The 23,539-nt window shown below is 33.2% G+C and overlaps 3 protein-coding genes and 1 long non-coding RNA gene across 7 annotated transcripts; 3 read left to right on the top strand and 1 right to left on the bottom strand.

The window, feature by feature from the left end:
- Positions 1-98: 98 nt before the first annotated feature.
- LOC106406192 (peroxisome biogenesis protein 1) lies at positions 99-6,997 on the top strand. 2 transcript variants are annotated; one of them, XM_013846812.3, is made up of 17 exons: positions 99-355; positions 443-616; positions 845-944; positions 1,151-1,621; positions 1,932-2,681; positions 3,017-3,108; positions 3,435-3,508; positions 3,623-3,845; positions 4,003-4,096; positions 4,163-4,317; positions 4,526-4,747; positions 5,079-5,279; positions 5,473-5,598; positions 5,680-5,741; positions 5,942-6,059; positions 6,237-6,509; positions 6,606-6,997. In XM_013846812.3, the coding sequence occupies exons 1-17, from the start codon at positions 161-163 to the stop codon at positions 6,642-6,644; spliced, it is 3,369 nt and encodes a 1,122-aa protein (XP_013702266.1). In that variant the 5' UTR covers positions 99-160; the 3' UTR covers positions 6,645-6,997. The 2 variants fall into 2 exon arrangements, with proteins under 2 accessions (XP_013702266.1, XP_013702267.1); XM_013846813.3 differs by lacking the exon at positions 99-355 and having other exon boundaries at positions 482-616; positions 845-940.
- Positions 6,998-7,098: 101 nt separating this feature from the next.
- Positions 7,099-8,515, bottom strand: LOC106406194. The gene is made up of 3 exons (XR_001281513.3): positions 8,275-8,515; positions 8,085-8,196; positions 7,099-7,672 (listed from the first exon to the last, which is right to left on the bottom strand). It is a non-coding gene; the product is annotated as an uncharacterized LOC106406194 (long non-coding RNA).
- On the top strand, positions 7,492-8,990 carry LOC106406193 (VQ motif-containing protein 31-like). 2 transcript variants are annotated; one of them, XM_013846815.3, is made up of 2 exons: positions 7,492-7,631; positions 8,214-8,990. In XM_013846815.3, exon 2 carries the CDS (start codon positions 8,277-8,279, stop codon positions 8,799-8,801), a length of 525 nt encoding a protein of 174 aa, XP_013702269.1. In that variant the 5' UTR covers positions 7,492-7,631; positions 8,214-8,276; the 3' UTR covers positions 8,802-8,990. The 2 variants fall into 2 exon arrangements, with proteins under 2 accessions (XP_013702269.1, XP_022566129.1); XM_022710408.2 differs by lacking the exon at positions 7,492-7,631 and adding an exon at positions 8,036-8,148.
- A 794-nt stretch (positions 8,991-9,784) lies between these two features.
- Positions 9,785-12,814, top strand: LOC106406876 (cleft lip and palate transmembrane protein 1 homolog). 2 transcript variants are annotated; one of them, XM_013847619.3, is made up of 12 exons: positions 9,785-10,087; positions 10,165-10,311; positions 10,380-10,494; positions 10,580-10,674; positions 10,774-10,877; positions 11,006-11,043; positions 11,162-11,397; positions 11,484-11,577; positions 11,662-11,852; positions 11,940-12,159; positions 12,270-12,437; positions 12,556-12,814. In XM_013847619.3, exons 1-12 carry the CDS (start codon positions 9,860-9,862, stop codon positions 12,699-12,701), a joined length of 1,782 nt encoding a protein of 593 aa, XP_013703073.1. In that variant the 5' UTR covers positions 9,785-9,859; the 3' UTR covers positions 12,702-12,814. The 2 variants fall into 2 exon arrangements, with proteins under 2 accessions (XP_013703073.1, XP_013703072.1); XM_013847618.3 differs by having other exon boundaries at positions 9,786-10,087; positions 10,765-10,877.
- Positions 12,815-23,539: the final 10,725 nt, after the last annotated feature.

The following is a 23,539-nucleotide window of genomic DNA, read 5'->3' as shown; positions in this document are numbered from 1 at the left end:
CTGAAAATATTTACAAGGCCTAATATTAAATTAAAAAGCCCATATATAAACAAGAGAAGCCCAAAACAAGGTAAGTTACTAGCTCGGCCCACAAACAAAGAAGATAAGCTTTGGAATACACACATCTGAAAATCGGCAAAAACTAATTATCTCCGGCGCGATGGAAACGGAAGCGGTGGTGGGAACCGTCCCCGGCGTGGACTGTTTCGTCTCACTACCTCGTCAGATACTCCACGTGCTTCAGTCCACGAGCTCTTCTCTTCTCCCTCCGCTTCTCCCTGTCGAGCTCCGCTCCGGTGACCGACGTTGGCCAGTTGCTTGGTCCGGCTCTAGCTCATCCTCTTCTGCGATCGAGGTTTCTCTCTTGATTTGATCCCGTTTGGAACTCTAATACTCTTCTTTTTCTCATTGCGTTTTTCATATTTTCGATTATTCCGTTAAGGTTGCTAGAGTGTTTGCGGAAAGCATTTCGTTGCCGGATGGTACAGTGGTTCAGGTTCGAGTTCTCTCTAATGTGCCGAAGGCTACTCTAGTAACAGTTGAACCAGAGACTGAAGATGATTGGGAAGTTCTCGAGCTCAATGCAGAGCTTGCCGAGTCTGCTATACTTAGTCAGGTATTGGATAGTCTTTAGCTCTTGATCTTATTGCAAGTAAGCGTTGACTTTCTAGTTGACGGGAAGGGTTATCATCGTTCTCTTTTTTTTAATTTCTCTAGTTTATGTTTTCGTATAATCATATGACTCGTGCACGATTCAGTAGTGCCTTTAGTTTGTGGCAATGGGAGAACCAGTACGCTAATTGGTCTGCTGAGGTAACTTTGGGAACACGTTTTTTTTTTTCAGGTGAGGATACTTCACGAGGCCATGAAGTTCCCTTTGTGGTTGCATGACCGAACTGTGATAAGATTTGCTGTGGTTTCAACATTTCCACCAAAAGGGGTGGGTAAGACCATCTTCGTTTAACACCTTTTTTGTTTTTGTTTATATTAGTCGTCTATTACCATGCTTTCCTAACTTTTTTTTTCCCCAACTTATCTTCCTTGTGATACCAAATGGGGGTAGATCATGATTACTAATCTCCTATGCTTGCAATCATTACAATTTTGCTAATGAAATTTTTATTTTTTTGGACTGCTGGCTCGTTATCAGTACAACTTGTGGCAGGAACTGAAGTGGCAGTGGCTCCTAAGAGACGTGAAAGGAATCTCAACGCGAAAAAGGGTCCTGATGCTTTGAATAAAGATGTGAAAATCATGTTACGTGTACAAGATACCACTAGATCAGCGTTTCATGAAGCTGATGTCAAAGGATTTGATGTAAGGGTAGCCCTTACTTCTGTTGCCTATATTCATCCAGAAACTGCCGAGAAATACTCGCTAGAATCTCTTCAGATGATTTCGGTATCCCCAAGAATACCTTTGAAAGGTAGTGTGAAGAAAGACGAAGATTTAAATAAGAAAAACAGCGATGCTTCAAAGGTGGTTGAGAATGACAGTCACAGCTCGAAGAAAGAGCCCCGTCGAGCAATTCTTCGTCTTGTATTTTCGGATTTAGCTGCCAAAGGACATGTAATGATGGTGGAGTCTCTTCGTCTCTATCTAGGAGCAGGCCTTCACTCATGTGAGTAATTTTTCTTAACAAACAGATGCGCTTGTTTTATGTACGTATAAAATTTTGATGGTGGTGTAATTAGCTTGTCTCCCTGAACGGCTTGGTCATTGAAATGTACGGAAAGACAATGCAACACTAGGATTTTGTATTTTATTCCTATAACTGTCAGGAAGTAAACATGTAGGTTTGAGAGTTTTCAAGCATTTTTTTTTAAATCCGGAAGCTATTGAATGCGCCATTTCGCATGTTTCCTTTCTTAATGGAGCTTTGTTACCACAATATTATCAATGTCTGAGTAAGAGTTATCACTTGTATGTAGGGGTTCACTTAAGGGGATGCAATGTCAACGTGAACAAAGAAGTTCCTGCTCTTTCACTTTCTCCGTGCATCTTTAAGATTTCTGAAAAGGAAAACGTGCTTGATAGAGGTACGGATATGCTTGGCAATCCAAATTCTAATAGAAGAAGCAGCCATCCACCTTCTGGATTGACCACCAATGTGGATGTTGTGGACTGGTCTGTGCACGAGAAGGTTGTTACGGCTCTTTTATCTGAGGGTTTACAAATTGAAGGAGAACAGGATAATGCTTATCAACTTAAGAATAAGAAAGGACTGGAATGCCTTACTCGCCTGTGGTCATTGGCACAGCGGGATGCTATTGCGTCAGTCACAGGAGTTGATGTTAGTTCGTTGATTGTAGGAAGGGAAACTTTGTTCCATTTTGAAGTGGGAGGGCTCGAATCTTATAAGTCAAGAGACGGGCAGCCTTCTGTTGTTGATCTTCTGGAGATTAGGAAGAAGGACAAAATTGTTCCTTTAGAAATTTTGTACGTAATGACAGTCTCTGACGAGTCTTCGCTTGGTGATAAATTCATTGCGTATGAGCTTACCTTGGATAGAAGTGAGAAGAAGGACAATGTGGTTCATATTGAGCCAATGCTTGAGAAAATGAATCTTGGCGAACCTATATTTTTCTCGTCTGCTAAAGAAAGACACTACAATAAAGGTGTTTCCCCGGATGTATCTTCCTTAGCGTGGATGGGCTCAGTTGTGTCGGATGTTATCAAGAGTAATTTTTTTCTCTCTTAGCATCTTCTTACTTTAATTATAATATCATGATGGCGCTCTATGTTATATATATATGTTTCTGCGGATAAAAACTAAATCAATCAGTTATAGATAGGCCTTGTGTCATGCTTTCTGATAACATAAACTTTGCTAAGATTTTGGTTCCATTCTGTGTTAGTTTTGTTATTGGATACATTCTAGTTGCATATAAAATGTCCACGAAGCAGTTTTTTGCCTCAACTTAAACTGCTTGATCATCTACCATTTCTGCAACCTTTAATTTAACTTGTATATTTTATTGCATCTGGATAATGTTCATGAGATCTGTTCGTGCAGGGATGACCGTGTTGCTGTCTCCGACAGCTGGAATGTGGTTTAGCAAATTCAGTATTCCTTCACCTGGACATATTCTCATATATGGGCCTCCTGTGAGTTCCCGTCCCCGTTTTTGCTGTTCCATTTGGGATCTCTCAAAAATTAATTTAGTGCATTTTTGGTCCCTGGATTTACTTGTATCTAGTTGCCAATTGATTCTGTATATCCATTAACGTTAGTACGTTACCCACTCCAAAGCTATTACTTTGGCCAGTCATGAATATCAGGATGTTTATTATATCAATGCTTCAGATCTTTTCTTTTCTTTTCACAACGTTGAATCATTGTTTCCCAGGCTTCAGTCGTTTCTTAATTTCTCTTTTTTTTTTTCTTCTGGTAATGACCTGGTTGTTTACTAATGTGAGCTTCTGGTTGATAGGGTTCAGGAAAGACAATATTAGCAAGAGCTGCTGCAAAGTACCTTGAGGAACAAAAAGACTTGTTGGCACATGTGTGAGTGGTTATGGTTAACGTTTACCTCTACTGATCTATTCCAACCAATATCATTTGTCTTCAAGAGACTTATTCTGGAACAGTTTTGGCTAAGTATTGATTTTCCTTGTGCAGGATTCTGGTATCCTGTTCTGCACTTGCCATGGAGAAGGTTCAACACATCCGTCAAACCCTTTCTAGTGTAATAGCTGAAGGCTTGGAACATGCACCATCCGTCATCATTTTGGATGATCTTGATAGCATTATCTCATCATCTTCAGATAACGAAGGATCTCAAGCTTCGAATGCGATTACGATGCTTACAAAATTCCTAACAGATGTTATAGATGATTATGGGGTATGAACTGTTGAAAAATATCAGGTCTAATATTTCACTGTTTTAAGTGTTATATCCACTCTTCTCCAAGATATGCCTTAAGCGACTAAATCCTAGCTGATATATTCTATTTCTGCTCATTTTTAGTTATTCAGTTCTGTTTTCGGTCACTCAACAGGAGTACAGGAATACCTCTTGTGGAATTGGTCCACTTGCATTTGTTGCTTCTGTCCAGTCTCTAGAACAAATTCCACAGACATTGAGCTCATCAGGTACAAACGTGTTATACACCAGTATCTTTACCTGTTTCACGTAAATGATCCGTGTAATATTTTCAGGAAGATTTGACTTCCATGTGCAACTGGCTGCTCCTGCTACCTCTGAACGCGGGGCTATACTGAAGCATGAGATACAAAAACGCCTTTTAGAGTGTTCGGAAGATATATTGCTCGAGTTAGCTGCAAAATGTGAAGGATATGATGCGTATGACCTGGTATTTATAATTTCCATATGTTTTTAAGATATGATGTTGTGCCGTTATAAGTAAAGATATTTAAAAGAAATGTTGCAGACCTTAAAGCTAATACTATCTGGGATTGTCATGTCGTATATGTTTTGGATTCAAGCTTACTTCTTTTTCTTTTGATTGTCGTTCTGTCCGTTAATAGACATTGCGCTTTTGTTGGATTCTCTTTTCCCAGGAAATATTGGTCGATAGAGCTGTTCATGCTGCCATTGGCCGACATCTACCTTGTGAATCCAATGTATCAAAATATACTCTGGTCAAAGAAGATTTTACGCTAGCTATGCATGAATTTGTGCCTGTTGCCATGCGTGACATCACAAAATCTGCTTCTGAAGGTGGTCGTTCGGGGTGGGAAGATGTTGGAGGTGTTACTGATGTCAAAAATGCTATCAAAGAGGTATATAAGCATGTCAATTGCCGTATTTTATTTTTTGTTCCCATTAAGACTTTTAACTAGTGTGGGTAGGAAATTTGGCCGATATTGTTATCCTTTTATTAACTGTAAGCATCGTCAACTTGCATCTACTTGGTTTTATCTGCTAGCGTTTATGTATATCGTTGGATATTCTCTTACTGAGTTATCTGAGAATTAATCTGATGGAAATAATTATACTGTTCTGTATAATGTATTGTTACGAGTTATGTTAACAATTACAATTACAATAATCAGTAGTTATTTTGAGAACTGATTGTAGAAATACAACTTATTTGCTCTTTGCCGTGTCCAGATGATTGAGTTGCCATCCAGATTTCCGAAAATCTTTGCAAAGTCTCCTCTGCGTTTGAGATCAAATGTTCTCTTGTATGGCCCACCTGGTTGTGGGAAGACTCACATAGTAGGTGCAGCTGCAGCAGCGTGTTCCCTACGGTTTATCTCAGTGAAGGGGCCTGAGCTCTTAAACAAATACATTGGTGCTTCCGAACAATCTGTAAGAATGACACCTCTCTTTGTTATGCATCTTTAAGATGCTTTTGAGATGATCATCCTGCTTTATCTTTACTGCTGTATTCTCCTGGCAATTGTTTTTCTTAGTATTTACTGTGTACTAGTTAGGTAAAAAGCCTGAATGTTATCCTAGTAGTTCCACATATATCTAATAACGACAAACATCCATCTCTCAGGTCCGTGATATATTTGCAAAGGCAGCAGCCGCAGCGCCATGCATACTCTTTTTCGATGAATTCGATTCAATTGCTCCCAAGAGAGGACATGACAACACCGGGGTTACTGATCGAGTTGTTAATCAAGTAAGTTACTTCAAAAGTATGTGCATACTCAACCAACCCTAAAAGTTCAAACATCTCATGTCATATTTTTCTTTTGCGTAGTTCTTGACAGAGCTGGATGGAGTTGAAGTTCTAACCGGGGTCTTTGTATTTGCTGCTACAAGGTATGTACACCAGAATACGTCTATATTTAGTGTTCAATGCATTCATACAATCTACAGAAAACGGGTGGATTAAGACTTGAGAGTAATTCCGTAATGATAATAGCCATTAATTTTGAAGCCTATCTCAGTCCTCATTTTATGGTTTCATTACATACAAAAGATGAATATATGACTTTTATATTGGTTTACTCATTTAACAGTAGGCCAGATCTGCTTGATCCTGCCCTACTGAGGCCTGGCCGGCTTGATCGTCTTCTTATGTGCGACTTTCCATCCCCACCAGAGCGATTAGAGATTCTCACAGTTCTCTCTAGAAAGGTTAGTTCTATCATTTGAATAATTTCTGCTAGTTGTTTTTTTCCTGAAACCTCCCAAGTCTTCACGTTACGTATTCTGAGCAACCATAAACTTGAATCCCCTATTAATTGAGGCATTTATAAAAATAATACAAATGAAAAATGATACAATAATAATAATCTTTGCACTTTTATGCAGCTTCCGATGGCTGATGATGTTAACCTAGATCCTATAGCTGCGATAACTGAAGGCTTTAGTGGAGCTGATCTTCAAGCTCTTCTCTCAGATGCGCAACTTGCAGCTGTTCACGAGTTTCTGAGCAAAGAAGATAGAACAGAGCCTGGAACGACTCCAATGATAACTGATCCTCTTCTGAAGTCGATCGCTTCCAAAACTAAACCATCGGTTTCTGAAGCCGAGAAGCAAAAGCTTTATGACATCTATAGCCAGTTTCTGGATTCAAGAAAATCGGTATTTATCTACTCTCTCCACCCTAGTTCCTCTTCCCTTTTTATACAGACCCATGAATTGATTACTAACAACACCAAAAAAATTTCTTCCTTGTAGTCAAAAGAAGCAAAGGGCAAAAGAGCAACCTTAGCGTAACCAGACAAAAAATGAATACATTTGTAGTGTAGGATCTACATCATGAGGTATAATTTCCCTTGTGATCTATATGCATAGTGATAAGCATTATAGTCGAATAAGAGTAGACAAAAACAATTAAAGAGGCTATTCAGAGGCTTGAGATAAAGATAGATAGGGAGCAATAATGCTTTGGTCTCTTCTATACAGTGTAAACAACCCTATAGTGAAAACAGTGTCCGGTTGCATTTTGAGTTGAACCATAACCAAACCGGTTTTGTTAGTTGGTTTCTGGATATGCGATGTTCATGTTATGATGATTGTAATCAAGTCAAATTCCGAATCGGTTAATATATTTCCAAATATTCATATGACCAACTAAGGTCAGCGATTGCTGGTAAAACAAAAAACAGCTTGTGTGGTTCTATATTAGACCATGCCAGTGATTAATGTTCTTATATAGCCATGGAAGGAGTCAACCAAAGAACAGTGTCAGTTAGGAAACTGTTATGAGTCCAGTTAAACATCTCAGCACATTCAACAGAGACAGCCCATTAAAAAAAAACAATATAACAAAAAAATAGAAACCGTTGTTTGGTTTTATAAATTGGGTGGAGAGGTTTGCTATGACGTCTCTCTATCTCTCTCCCTACACTCCTTAACCGAAACGGCATGCACTTTTCTTCCTTGTTGAACTTGCTTTCTCCATTCCTTCACGACAGCATGAAATAACTCATCACAATCTGGCATTCTGATGTTTGACCAAACCCAAAAACGGTTAAAAATAAAAGGATAAAATAGTCTTTTTCCTCCACATTCTTCTTGTTTTTTCCTCCTTTTTTTCTGGTATATGAACAAAGTTCTGAGCTGTGACCAGCATTAGACCAACAACAGTCTTTTAACCTTCTTTGACTTCTCTCTCTATCTCTTGTTGTCTTTTCTTTTTATCTTCTTTTGGGTTCTGAAACCAGCATTCGCCTTCACTAGCTGCCTCGGCTTGCTCTTCAGGTATGTCTTTGGTCTTCTTCTATTTTTCATCATTGTGATTCCTTCATAGAGCAGAACACAAGGGATATGAGGCATTAGCTTTGGTCATCTATCAAATCATAAATGTATATAAAACTTCTATAACCAGTTCCCTCATCATATGAACAAGTAACCACCATAAAGATAATGAAACAAGACAGATTCAGGACATGACAGCCCCTGTTCATTTGCATTCCTACAATTAGTAATAGCACCAAACTTCGATATACATTTATGAGTGTACAACAAGTCAAAGCAAATTCAGGAAAAGCCAACTTTTTTTTATCTCAAATATAATAAGAATGTAGTGTTTTTATTTAAAAAATGGTAAGGTTTGAGTACACGACTGCCTCTTCTTTTGTATATGTAGCTAATTTCTGTTTTGAGTTGCTTGTTTTGTAAGATGATTCAGAAGATCTTTTGAGAAACGTTTACCTTACATCATCCTCATTCCTGAAATCACTCGCATATATTTGAAATTCATTGGTTCTCTAGATAGGTCCAGTTTCTTCAAATTCACCTTACACGTTCGAATATTTCTAATCATCTGCACAAATGTTACAGGTCAGAGGCCAAAAAAGAAACAGGTGTAAATCAAGGCCTGTTCTGTCAGAGAAAAACTTACATATGAATAACCAAGGAAGTCAAAACGTTGCAACATGCAAGCCCGTCACAACATTCGTCCACACAGACACCAACACTTTCAGAGAAATCGTGCAGCGCTTGACAGGTCCATCAGAGAACAATGCTGCAGCAGCAGTACCAGAAGCAACAGCGGTTAAATCCGCCACACAACAAAAGAAGCCGACGACTTCTAAACTCCATGAGAGAAGGCAATGTATGATGAGGCCAAAGCTTGAAATTGTCAAACCTCCTCTGAGCTTTAAGCCCAGTGGTACGACACCATCATCTAAATCTGGTAATACCAACCTTTTAGCAAGTCCGGTGGGCACCCCTTCTTCATTGCTCTCTAACCTGTCCTTGATAGAAGGGGATAAAGCAGACCCAGATACAGAAGAAGAAGAAGAGAAAGCCATTAAAGAGAGACGTTTCTACTTGCACCCATCGCCGAGGTCTAAACCAGGGTATACAGAACCAGAGCTGCTTACTTTGTTCCCTTTAACATCTCCCAATTCCAGTGGCAGACCATAATATTCGACATGAGTAAAATCATAAGCTTGTTCTCTCTACCTACTACCCCAAAGGCCATGTGCATGTAACATTATCTCAATCAAGATTTGTCTCTGTAACGTTCCATTGTAGGTTTCATTACAGTAAACAGTCCTTATTGAGTCGAATATTTGCAATCCATCTTGTATTAACCAAGCGTGACAGCATGCAGTCAACAGAGTAGCTATGAAAACATGATCAGGCTTAATCCCCAAGTCCATCATAAGAGAGTAGATCATAAGTGCTTCCTTACCCATACCGTACATAGCACACCCAGCTACCACAGCAGTGAACATATCCAGATCTCTATGACCATCCGAGTGGAAAACAGAATACGCGTTCTTCAAGCTGCCACATTTGGCATATACGTCTAGTAGAGTTCCCTTCAGGTGGATATCAATAACTCCGCCTCTGATAATATAACTGCGAACACACAGGAAGGAGATTCATGACTGTCACAGCGTTGGGCCTCATTCATCTTGCTTGTATCTCACGGAAAACATCAATGGCTTCATTAGGATAACAACTTTCAGCATAGATACGAACCATTAAGCTACCAAGTCCGAAAAAAGCTGTCCTAAAACTATCCCAGTAACAGCCGTTTATCAAGAAAATCCACGTTACAGAATTTGGATCAGACATTTCCACAAACACTTGATAGGCAAAGAAAGAAAAAAAAAATTTACTTCAAAAAATTTCTAACAATCGACACACAAGCAAAGAATAAATGTGATAGAGGGATAGGGACACTAGAAAAGAAACAGTCTTTATCAAGTTCCTTATGTCTCCGCTCAGTTTCATAAAAGCAAGCAAGGTTAAATTATAGCTGAACAGAGTAAGGTTAAATTATGAAAATTCGACTACTAACGGGGTAAAATAAGAATAAAATAAATTATTGAGGTCCTTTTATGCAAATAAACTATTTATTTCGTATAACGTCCTTATTAGGTATCTCTCTCTAGACTCTCCTCTGCTTTACACATCTCGTCAGTAAAGTTAACAGCTTTGATTCGGAAAAGCATCTCTTCTCTTCCCCGAATATGGCTCCGCCGGCAGCAGGTGAAACAGCGGCGGCGGGCGGTGATGCTCAGCCGCAGCAGCAACGACAAGCAGGTGGTGGGTTCGGGCAGACGATAACGGGAATCATAAGAATCGCCGTCTTCTGCTACTTCGCTTCGAAGTTCTTCTCGCCGAAACAGAAACCTGTTGATCCTTCTAAGCCTCCGCCTCATCTCATGTCCAATCTCTTTCAGAAAGGCGAGCCCTTGGTAATTGGGTCTCTTCAAGTCGATTGCTTTCTCTATTTCGCTCGCCTTAGGTCTAAAGTGTTTGTTTTTGACAACAGGATATGTGGTTTTATCTATCGGAGAATGATAAATTCAGTGACTTTGGGAATGATGGTGCGCTTGTTTGGCACGAGACCAACATACCTTACGCTGTGTGGAAGCCAGAGAGCACTAGAACCTTGTCAATGAAGTATTATCCATCCGAGGTAATAGATATATTTGTGTTTCTTCATATGTTGTGTCAGTTGTGTTGAGGGTGTTTTGTTGTTTGCAGGCACTGAAGAATAATGGGAGTCTCTATGCTCATGTCTTCTTTGCTCGATCTGGTTTTCCTATTGATCCTAACGATCCTGAGTATCAGCCTCTTAATTGCTTTGGCAGGACACATCGTAAGACTCAACGACCTCTTTTAATAATAAAGAGTTGGTAGTTAGATTCAAGTACCAACCTCTGTTTTTTTTTTACTGTTTTCAGCTGTTGCGACTTACTTGCCAAAGCGAAAAGCAGATAAGAAGAAGAGTCTTTTGGGAAATCCTAAAGACTCTGCTGAATCCAATGCACAAGTTGAGGTGTGCTTATGGTTATTATGTATAGTTTAGGCCTGTAATGAAGCCTGTGTTATGGCGCACACATTCTTATGAACTAACAACACAAAGCAGACTTCGCAGGGCGTTGATGGGCATGACTCCGAAGTGAAGGATGAGGGCCCTGTTGAATGGATATCTTACTGGAAACCTAATGTCACCATTAACCTAGTCGATGACTTTACTCGGTAAGTAGTTCCTTCTGGTTATTGGTAGATGAATAATCGATTTATGGCATGCTTTCTTTTCCTTTGAGCTCACTTCTTTCGATGAATTTCATAAGACTTTTTGCTAATTGTCTTCAATTTCCTTGCAGCTATCCACAGCACGGTGTACCACCAAACATTGCTCCTTGTATCCTTCCGTTTCTTTTGGCAGATTATTACTTTAAGTTTTTAGACAACTCTCTATGCACTTGTTTCATCTTCCATGCCATTTTCTTTTTTTTTGTATTCCTTAACTTTATTGGCAGACATACAAGTAGAACCTACTACAGTAAACTACTACCCTATAGTTTTCTTCAACGAGTTTTGGCTGCTAAGGGACAAGCTGATTGCAATCAACGAGACAGTCTCAGAGCTGCCACTTAACATTGAAGTAAGCCCCATTAGCATGACAAAGTGGCAGCTATTTGAGCAGATTGAACAGTCTTTCCAGGTTCATCGTAGCTACGGCAGCATGCTTGATGGTGAATCTGACGAACTAAAGGTAGGTAGATTCTGTTCCTTTATGCTCAGTTAGCTAGCTTCATGTCTTATTATATATACTTAGATTTGAGTGTGATATACTTGCAGAGGGTGTTTCTGGAAGGCAATCCTTATCTGTTGGGCATCACAATGTGTGTTTCGATGCTGCATTCTGTATTTGACTTCCTTGCATTCAAAAACGGTAAACGCCAAATAGAACAGTCACTCTCCTAAAATGCTTATTGGTATTATAGCTTATCTAATGTCTCTGTTGCTTTCCCTGTAGATATCCAGTTTTGGAACAAGAACAAATCTATGGAAGGACTGTCTGCAAAGTCTGTTGTACTGAACTTCATCTGTCAGTTCATCATCTTCCTCTACCTGCTTGACAACGACACTTCATGGATGATACTGGCTAGTTCTGGAGTTGGCGTCTGCATTGAGTTCTGGAAAATAGGAAAAGCCATGCGCATAGAGGTAGGTACATCTAACTAGAAAAATCAGCAAGTGACGCTTCCAATTTGATATTTGTATAAAACTGTGGCAAATATTTCAAATTTTTAGGTTGATAGAAGTGGAATGATTCCAAGATTGAGGTTCCACGATCGTGAATCCTATGCGAGAAACAAAACCAAGGAGTATGATGATATGGCCATTAAATTCTTATCCTATGTGCTGCTCCTCCTTGTCGCTGGATTCGCCATATATTCACTAGCCTACGAACGCCACAAGAGCTGGTACTCATGGATACTATCTTCACTAACGAGCTGCGTCTACATGTTTGGTATAAAAAGTTCCCAAAATTCTCTTAAACCACAGCTCAAACAACTGTCGTGTGAATGATTTCCTTTGAGCGGGAATCAATGTGTTTTTTGTTTTGTTTTGTATTTGCAGGTTTTATAATGATGTGTCCTCAATTGTTCATCAACTATAAGCTAAAGTCAGTAGCGCATCTACCATGGAGGCAGATGACTTATAAGTTCCTCAACACCATCATCGACGATCTCTTTGCCTTTGTCATCAAAATGCCAATGCTGCACCGTCTCTCTGTCTTCCGAGATGGTAAATAATAGGAATCGGTCTTTCTCTGAGATTGTTGATTCATGCCTCTTTAGATTGTTTTGGAAGTGACAAAAAATGATAATGATCTAAATCTGGTGTTGTCTTTGTTTTGTTGCAGATGTAATTTTCTTGATATACTTGTACCAGAGATGGGTTTATCCTGTGGACAAAACACGTGTCAACGAGTTTGGTTTTGGAGGTGAGGATGATTCTGCGGATCCGAAGAAGATCACTGACCAAGAAGATGACAAGAAAACAAACTAAAAATAAGCTTTTTTTTATTTTTCCAAATCAGTTTTAATTTCTTGGTTCTGCCTTAGAAGTTTTGTTTTAGGATATATAAAAGATAAAAGTTTATTTTAAAAAATCTTTAATCATATGACTTTAGCGCTTCGTTATCGCGGCGGTTGCAACCAGCAATCGAAATTTCTTCAATTATCTCTAAATTAGTGGATTAATCATTATAAAATGGTTTTTTATTCTAGAGAAATGAAGACAGCAAAAGTTTCAAACTTCTTTGAATTTCATCGCATCTTAGTGAAATATATAACTATGCATTAAAACAATATTTTCATATTTTTGAATTTTTTTTCAAAATCTATGTGTTAACTAACTCCTACGAAAATATTGAATTTTTCGGTAAATACTCCATATACTGAAGCCTATGATCTTTAGTGTTGTTTTAAAATTTTCAAACACATTCTACATTTGTATAAATGTATATTAAACTTTCTTTCATGGTACATGAACATCGTTTTAATTTTTTTGTCAATTAATTCAGTAAAACTTCATAATATTCTCTAAATTGGTGGACTAACAACTATAAAATCGTTTTTTCTAGAAAAACGGAGGAGACAACAAAAGTTCCAAACCTCATTGAACTTCATAATATGTTAGTGAATGATGCAACTATGCATTAAAACAATATTTTTGAATTTTTGAATTTTTCTCAAAGTAACCCCTACGAAAATATTGATTTTTTCGGTAAATGCTTTAGTGTTGTTTTAAAATTTCTAAACACATTATAGATTTTTATTAATATTTATTAAACTCTCTTTCGGTACATGGGCATCTTTTTTAATTTTTTGTCAATTAATTTAGTAAAAATTAATAATACTCTCTAAATTGGTGGACTAACCACTATAAAATAGTTTTTTTTCTAGAGAAACGGAGACAACAAAAGTTCCAAACCTCTTTGAACTTCTTCATAGGTTAATAAAGGATGCAACTATGCATTAAAACAGTATTTTCATATTTTTGAATTTTTCTCAAAATCTACGTGTTAACCCCAATGAAAATATTAAATATTTCGGTAAATGCCCTATATAATGAATCCTATGATATTTAGTATTGTTTTAAAATTTTTAAACACATTCTACATTTGTATTAATATTTATTAAACTCTCTTTCATGGTACATTGGCATCGTTTTAATTATTTGTCAATTAATTTAGTAAAGCTTCATAATACTCTCTAAATTGGTAGACTAACCAATATAAAATCGTTTTTTTCTAGAGAAACGGAGACATCAAAAGTTCCAAACCTCTTTGAAATTCTTCATAGGTTAGTAAAAGATGCAACTATGCATTAAAACAATATTTTTATATTTTTGAATTTTTCTCAAAATCTATGTGTTAACCGCTACGAAAATATTAAATATTTCGGTAAATGCTCTATATAATGAATCCTATGATCTTTAGTATTGTTTAAAATTTTTAAACACATTCTACATTTGCATTAATATTTATTAAACTCTCTTTCATGGTACATTGGCATCATTTTAATTATTTGTCAATTAATTTAGTAAAGCTTCATAATACTCTCTAAATTGGTGGACTAACCACTATAAAATCGTTTTTTTCTAGAGAAATGGAGACAACAAAAGTTTCAAACCTCTTTGAACTTCATAATATGTTAGTTAATGATTCAACTATGCATTAAAACAATATTTTCATATTTTTGAATTCTTCTTAAAATCTATGTGTTAACCCATACGAAAATATTGAGTTTTTCGGTAAATTCTCTATATAATGAAGCCTATGAACTTTAGTGTTGTTTTAAAATTTTTAAACACATTATAGATTTTTATTAATATTTATTAAAATCTCTTTCATGGTACATGGACATCTTTTTAATTTTTTGTCAATTAATTTAGTAAAAGTTCTTAATACTCTCTAAATTGGTGGACTAACTACTATAAAATCGTTTTTTCTGGAGAAACGGAGACAACAAAAGTTCCAAACCTCTTTGAACTTCTTCGTATGTTAGTAAATGATGCAACTATGCGTTAAAACAGTATTTTCATATTTTTGAATTTTTCTCAAAATCTATGTGTAAATTTTTCGGTAAATGCTCTATATACTGAAGCCTATGATCTTTAGTGTTGTTTTAAAATTTCTAAACACATTCTATATTTGTATAAATGTATTTTAAACTCTCTTTCATGGTACATGGGCATCGTTTTATTTTTTTGTCAATTAATTTAGTAAAGCTTCATAATACTCTCTAAATTGGTGGATTAACAACTATAAAATCGTTTTTTCCTAGAGAAACGGAGACAACAAAAGTTTCATACCTCTTTGAACTTACTAATATGTTAGTCAAGGATGCAACTATGCATTAAAACAGTATTTTTCATATTTTTGAATTCTTCTCAAAATCTATGCGTTAACCCTGACTAAAATATTAAATTTTTCGGTAATGCTATATATACTGAAGCCTATGATCTTTAGTGTTGTTTTAAAATTTCTAAACACATTATAAATTTTTATTAATGTTTATTAATCTATTTTTCATGGAACATGGGCATCGTTTTAATTTTTTGTCAATTAATTTAGTAAAACTTCATAATACTCCCTAAAGTGGTGGACTAACCACTATAAAATCGCTATTCTCTAGATTTGTATTAATGTATTTTAAGATTTTTCTCATGGTATAAGGGAACCGTTATAATTTTTTTATCAATTAATTTAATAAAACTTCATAATACTCACTAAATAGACGGAATAACCATTACAAATCATTATTTTGTTGAAAAAAAGAGACAACAAAGGCTCCAAACCTCTTTGAACATCATCATATGTTAGTCAAGGATGCAACAACGCATTAAAACAATATTGTCGTATTTTTTGAAATTTTTTCAAAATCTGTGTGTTAATAACCCCCTACGAAAATATTGAGTTTTTGGTAACTGTTTTATATACTGAAGCCTATAATCTTTAGTGTTGTTTTAAAATTTCTAAACACATTATAAATTTTTATTAATGTTTATTAATCTATTTTTCATGGAACATGGGCATCGTTTTAATTTTTTGTCAATTAATTTAGTAAAACTTCATAATACTCCCTAAAGTGGTGGACTAACCACTATAAAATCGCTATTCTCTAGATTTGTATTAATGTATTTTAAGATTTTTCTCATGGTATAAGGGAACCGTTATAATTTTTTTATCAATTAATTTAATAAAACTTCATAATACTCACTAAATAGACGGAATAACCATTACAAATCATTATTTTGTTGAAAAAAAGAGACAACAAATGCTCCAAACCTCTTTGAACATCATCATATGTTAGTCAAGGATGCAACAACGCATTAAAACAATATTGTCGTATTTTTTGAATTTTTTTCAAAATCTGTGTGTTAATAACCCCCTACGAAAATATTGAGTTTTTGGTAACTGTTTTATATACTGAAGCCTATAATCTTTAGTGTTGTTTTAAAATTTCTAACCACATTCTACATTTGTATTAATGTATTTTAAGCTCGTTTTCATGGTACAAAGGAATCGTTATAATATTTTTATCAAGTAATTTAGTAAAACTTCATAATACTCCCTAAATAGATGGAGTAACCATTATAAAATCAATATTTTGTTGAAAAACGGAGACAACGAAGGCTCCAAACTTCTTTGAACATCATCATATGTTAGTGTACGATGAAACTATGCATTAAAACAATATTGTCGTATTTTTTGAAATTTTCTCAAAATCTGTGTGTTAACCCCTACAAAAATATTGAGTTTTTGGTAAATGTTTTATATACTGAAGCCTATAATCTTTCTTGTAATTTTAAAATTTCCAACCACATTCTACATTTGTATTAATGTATTTTAAGATTTTTTTCATGGTATAAGGGAGCCGTTATAATACTCCCTAAATAGATGGAATAACCGCTATAAAATCACTATTTTGTTAAAAAAAAGGAAACAACAAAGGCTGCAAACCTCTTTGAATATCATCATATGTTAGTGGAAGATGCAACTGTGCACTAAAACAATATTTTTCGTATTTTGTTGAAATTTTCTCAAAATCTAACTGTTAACCCCTACGAAAATATTGAGTTTTTGGTAAATATTTTATATATTGAAGCATATAATCTTTAGTGTTGTTTTAAAATTTCTAACCATATTCTACATTTGTATTAATGTATTTTAAGCTCGTTTTCATGGTATAAGAGAATCATTATAATTTTTTTAGGAATAACCACTATAAGATCACGATAAAGTCACTATTTGCTTGAAAAACGGAGACAACAAACACTCCAAACCTCTTTCAACATCATCATATGTTAGTGGAGGATGCAACTATGCATTAAAACAATATCGTCGTATTTTTCGAAATTTTCTCAAAATCTAAGTGTTAATCCCCTACGAAAATATTGAGGTTTTGGTAAATGTTTTATATACTAAAGCATATAATCTTTAGTGTTGTTTTAAAATTTCTAACCACATTCTTCATTTGTGTTAATGTATTTTAAGATTTTTTTCAAGGTATAAGGGAACCGTTATAATTTATGTATCAATTAATTTAGTAAAACATCATAATACTCCCTAAATATATGGAATAACCACTATAAAATCATTATTTTGTTGAAAAAAGGAGACAGCAAAGGGTGCAAACCTCTTTGAACATCTTCATATATTAGTGGAGGATGCAACTATGCACTAAAATAATATTCTTCGTATTTTGTTGAAATTTTCTCAAAATCTATGTGTTAACCCCTACGAAAATATTGAGTTTTTGGTAAATGTTTTATATAATGAAGCCTATAATTTTTAGTGTTGTTTTAAAATTTCTAACCACATTCTACATTTGTATTAATGTATTTTAAGCTCGTTTTCATGGTATAAGGAAATCGTTATAATTTTGTTATCAATTAATTTAGTAAAACTTCATAATTCTCCCTAAATCGATGGAATAACCACTATAAAATCACTATTTTTTTGAAAAACGGATACAACAAACACTCCAAACCTCTTTGATCATCATCATATGTTAGTGGAAGATGCAACTATGCATTAAAACAATATTGTCGTATTTTTGAAATTTTCTCAAAATCTTTGTGTTAACCGTAAGAAAATATTGAGTTTTTGGTAAATACTTTATATAATGAAGCCTATATTCTTTAGTGTTGTTTAAAAATTTCTAACCACATTCTACATTTGTATTAATGTATTTTAAGATTTTTTTTCATGTTATAAGGGAGTTATAATTTGTTTATCGCTTAATTTAGTAAGACTTCATAATACTCCCTAAATCGATGAAATAACCACTTTAAAATCACTATTTTGTTGAAAAAATGAGACAACAAAGGCTCCAAACCTCTTTGAACATCATCATATGTTATTGAAGGATGCAACTATGCATTAAAACAATATTTTCGTATTTTTTGAAATTTTTTCAAAATCTATGTGTTAACCCCTACGTAACTATTGAGTTTTTGGTAAATGTTTTATATACTGAAACCTATAATCTTTAGTGTTGTTTTAAAAATTCTAACCACATTCTAAATTTGTATTATTGTATTTTAAGATTTTTTTCATGGTATAAGGGAACCGTTATAATTTTTTTATCAATTAATTTAGTAAAACTTCATAATACTTCCTAAATAGATGGAATAACCACTATAAAATTACTATTTTGTTGAAAAAATGAGACAACAAAGGCTCCAAACCTCTTTGAACATCATCATATGTTAGTGGATGATGCAACTTTGCACTAAAACAATATTGTCGTATTTTGTTGAAATTTTCTCAAAATCTATGTATTAACCCTTACGAAAATATAGAGTTTTCGGTAAATGTTTTATATACTGAAACCTATAATATTTAGTATTGTTTCAAAATTTCTAACCACATTCTACATATGTATTAATGTATTTTAAGCTCTTTACATGGTGTAAAGGTATCGTTATAATTTTGTTATCAATTAATTTAGTAAAACGTCATAATACTCCCTAAATCGATGAAATAACCACTATAAAATCATGATTTGCTTGAAAAACAGAGACAACAAAGGCTTCAAACCTCTTTGATCATCATCATATGTTAGTGGAAGATGCAACTATATATTAAAACAATATTTTCGTATTTTTAAAAATTTTCTCAAAATCTAAGTGTACCCCTACGAAATATTGAGTTTTTGGTAAATGTTTTATATACAGAAGCCTATAATCTTTAGTGTTGTTTTAAAATTTATAACCACATTCTATATTTTTATTAATGTATTTTAAGATTTTTTTTCATGTTATAAGGGAATCGTTATAATTTGTTTATCACTTAATTTAGTAAAACTTCCTAATACTCCCTAAATTGATGGAATACCCACTTTAAAATCACTATTTTGTTGAAAAACAGAGACAACAAAAGCTCCAAACCTCTTTCAACATTATCATATGTTAATGGAGGATACAACTATGCATTAAAACAATATCGTCGTATTTTTTGAAATTTTCTCAAAATCTATGTGTTAACCCCCCTACGAAAATATTGAGTTTTTGGTAAATGTTTTATATACTGAAGCATATAACCTTTAGTGTTGTTTTAAAATTTCTAACCACATTCTTCAATTGTATTAATGTATTTTAAGCTCTTTTTCATGGTATAAGGGAATCCTTATAATTTTTTTTATCAATTAATTTAATAAAACTTCATAATTCTCCCTAAATTTATGGAAGAACCACTATAAAATCACTATTTGCTTGAAAAACGGAGACAACAAAGGGTTCAAACCTCTTTGAACATCATCATATGTTAGTGGATGATGAAACTATGCATTATAGTAATATTCGCGTATTTTTGAAATTTTCTCAAAATCTATGTGTTAACCCCTACGAAAATATTGAGTTTTTTTGTAAATGTTTTATATACTGAAGCCTATAATCTTGAGTGTTCGATTAAAATTTCTAACCATATTCTACATTTGTATTAATGTATTTTAAGATTTTTTTTATGGTATAAGAGAATCGTTATAATTTCTTTTCAATTAATTTAGTAAAACTTCATAATACTCCTTAAATCGATGGAATAACCACTATAAAATCACTATTTGCTTGAAAAACGGAGACAACACACGCTCCAAACCTCTTTGAACATCATCATACGTTAGTGGAGGATGCAACTATGCATTAAAACAATATTGTCGTATTTTTTGAAATTTTTTCAAAATCTATGTGTTAACCCTCTACGAAAATATTGACTTTTTGGTAAATGTTTTATATACTGAAGCCTATATTCTTTAGTGTTGTTTAAAAATTTCTAACCACATTCTACATTTTTATTAATATATTTTAAGATTTTTTTTCATGTTATAAGGGAGTTATAATTTGTTTATCGCTTAATTTAGTAAAACTTCATAATACTCCCTAAATCGATAGAATAACCACTTTAAAATCACTATTTTGTTGAAAAAAGGAGACAAAAAAGGCTCCAAACCTCTTTGAACATCATCATATGTTAGTGAAGGATGCAACTATGCATTAAAATAATATTTTCGTATTTTTTGAATTTTTTTCAAAATCTATGTGTTAACCCTACGTAACTATTGAGTTTTTGGTAAATGTTTTATATACTGAAACCTATAATCTTTAGTGTTGTTTTCAAAATTCTAACCACATTCTAAATTTGTATTATTGTATTGTAAGATTTTTTTCATGGTATAAGGGAACCGTTATAATTTTTTTATCAATTAATTTAGTAAAACTTCGTGATACTTCCTAAATAGATGGAATAACCACTATAAAATTACTATTTTGTTGAAAAAATGAGACAACAAAGGCTACAAACCTCTTTGAACATCATCATATGTTAGTGGATGATGCAAATATGCACTAAAACAATATTGTCGTATTTTGTTGAAATTTTCTCAAAATCTATGTATTAACCCCTACGAAAATATTGAGTTTTCGGTAAATGTTTTATATACTGAAGCCTATAATATTTAGTATTGTTTCAAAAAATTTAACCACATTCTACATATGTATTAATGTATTTTAAGCTCTTTTACATGGTATAAGGGTATCGTTATAATTTTGTTATCAATTAATTTAGTAAAACGTCATAATACTCCCTAAATCAATGAAATAACCACTATAAAATCATGATTTGCTTGAAAAACAGAGACAACAAAGGCTTCAAACCTCTTTGAACATCATCATATGTTAGTAGAAGATGCAACTATATATTAAAACAATATTTTCGTATTTTTTAAAAGTTTCTCAAAATCTAAGTGTACCCCTACGAAAATATTGAGTTTTTGGTAAATGTTTTATATACATAAGCCCCTAATCTTTAGTGTTGTTTTAAAATTTATAACCACATTCTATATTTTTATTAATGTATTTTAAGATTTTTTTTCATGTTATAAGGGAATCGTTATAATTTGTTTATCACTTAATTTAGTAAAACTTCCTAATACTCCCTAAATCGATGGAATACCCACTTTAAAATCACTATTTTGTTGAAAAACAGAGACAACAAAAGCTCCAAACCTCCTTCAACATTATCATATGTTAATGGAGGATACAACTATGCATTAAAACAATATCGTCGTATTTTTTGAAATTTTCTCAAAATCTATGTGTTAACCCCCCTACGAAAATATTGAGTTTTTGGTAAATGTTTTATATACTGAAGCATATAACCTTTAGTGTTGTTTTAAAATTTCTAACCACATTCTTCAATTGTATTAATGTATTTTAAGCTTTTTTCATGGTATAAGGGAATCCTTATAATTTTTTTATCAATTAATTTAATAAAACTTCATAATTCTCCCTAAATTTATGGAAGAGCCACTATAAAATCACTATTTGCTTGAAAAACGGAGACAACAAAAGGTTCAAACCTCTTTGAACATCATCATATCTTAGTGGATGATGAAACTATGCATTAAAGCAATATTCTCTTATTTTTGAAATTTTCTCAAAATCTATGAGTTAACCCCTACGAAAATATTGAGCTTTTTTGTAAATGTTTTATATACTGAAGCCTATAATCTTGATTGTTCGATTAAAATTTCTAACCATATTCTAAATTTGTATTAATGTATTTTAGGATTTTTTTTATGGTATAAGAGAATCGTTATAATTTGTTTTCAATTAATTTAGTAAAACTTCATAATACTCCTTAAATCGATGGAATAACCACTATAAAATCACTATTTGCTTGAAAAATGGAGACAACACACGCTCCAAACCTCTTTCAACATCATCATACGTTAGTGGAAGATGCAACTATGCATTAAAACAATATTGTTGTATTTTTTGAAATTTTCTCAAAATCTATGTGTTAACCCCCTACGAAAATATTGACTTTTTGGTAAATGTTTTATATACTGAAGCCTATAATCTTTAGTGTTGTTTTAAAATTTCTAACCACATTCTACATTTGTATTAATGTATTTTAAGCACTTTTTCACGGTATAAGGGATTCATTATTATTTTTTTATCAAATAATTTAGTAAAACTTCATAATACTCCCTAAATCGATGGAATAACCACTATAAAATCACTATTTTGTTTAAAAACGGAGACAACAAAGGCTCCAAACCTCTTTGAACATTATCATATGTTAGTGGAGGATGCAACTATGCATTAAAACGATATTTTCGTATTTTTTTTGTAATTTTCTCAAAATATATGTGTTAACCCCTACGAAAATATTGAGTTTTCGGACATCGTTTTAAGTTTTTGTCAATTAATTTAGTAAAATTTCATAATACTCTCTAAATTGGTGGACTATCAACTATAAAATCGTTTTTTTCTAGAAAATCGGAGGAGACAACAAAAGTTTCAAACCTCATTGAACTTCGTAATATGTTAGTGAATTATGCAACTATGCATTAAAACAATATTTTCATATTTTTGAATTTTTCTCAAAGTAACCCTCTACGAAAATATTGAATTTTTCGGTAAATGCTCTATATAATGAAGCCTATGATCTTTAGTGTTGTTTTAAAATTTCTAAACACATTATAGATTTTTATTAATATTTATTAAACTCTCTTTCGGTACATGGGCATTTTTTTAATTTTTTGTCAATTAATTTAGTAAAAGTTCAAAATTCTCTCTAAATTGGTGGACTAACCACTATAAAATCGTTTTTTCTAGAGAAACGGAGACAACAAAAGTTCCAAACCTCTTTGAACTTCTTCATATGTTAGTAAATGATGCAACTATCCATTAAAGCAGTATTTTCATATTTTTGAATTTTTCTCAAAATCTACGTGTGTTCCCTACGAAAATATTAAATTTTTCGGTAAATACTCTATATACTGAAGCCTATGATCTTTAGTGTTGTTTTAAAATTTATAAACACATTATATATTTGTATAAATGTATAGTAAACTCTCTTTCATGGTACATGGGCATCGTTTTAATTTTTTGTCAATTAATTTAGTAAAACTTCATAATACTCTCTAAATTGGTGGATTAACAATTATAAATTCGTTTTTTCTAAGAGAAACGGAGACAACAAAAGTTTCATACCTCTTTGAAATTAATAATATGTTAGTCAAAGATGCAACTATGCATTAAAACAGTATTTTTCATATTTTTGAATTTTTCTCAAAATCTATGTGTTAACCCCTACGAAAATATTAAATTTTTCGGTAAATGCTCTATATACTGAAGCCTATGATCTTTAGTGTTGTTTTAAAATTTCTAAACACATTATAAATTTTTATTAATGTTTATTAATCTATTTTTCATGGTACATGAGCATCGTTTTAATTTTTTTATCAATTAATTTAGTAAAACTTCATAATACTCCCTAAAGTGGTGGACTAACCAATATAAAATCGTTATTCTCTAGATTTGTATTAATG

Source organism: Brassica napus, chromosome C9 (genome assembly GCF_020379485.1).
Source record: "Brassica napus cultivar Da-Ae chromosome C9, Da-Ae, whole genome shotgun sequence".
In the NCBI taxonomy this organism is placed as follows: Eukaryota; Viridiplantae; Streptophyta; class Magnoliopsida; order Brassicales; family Brassicaceae; genus Brassica; species Brassica napus.
Note: the sequence above shows the minus strand (reverse complement) of the source record. Positions and strands in the feature narration are given on the sequence as shown.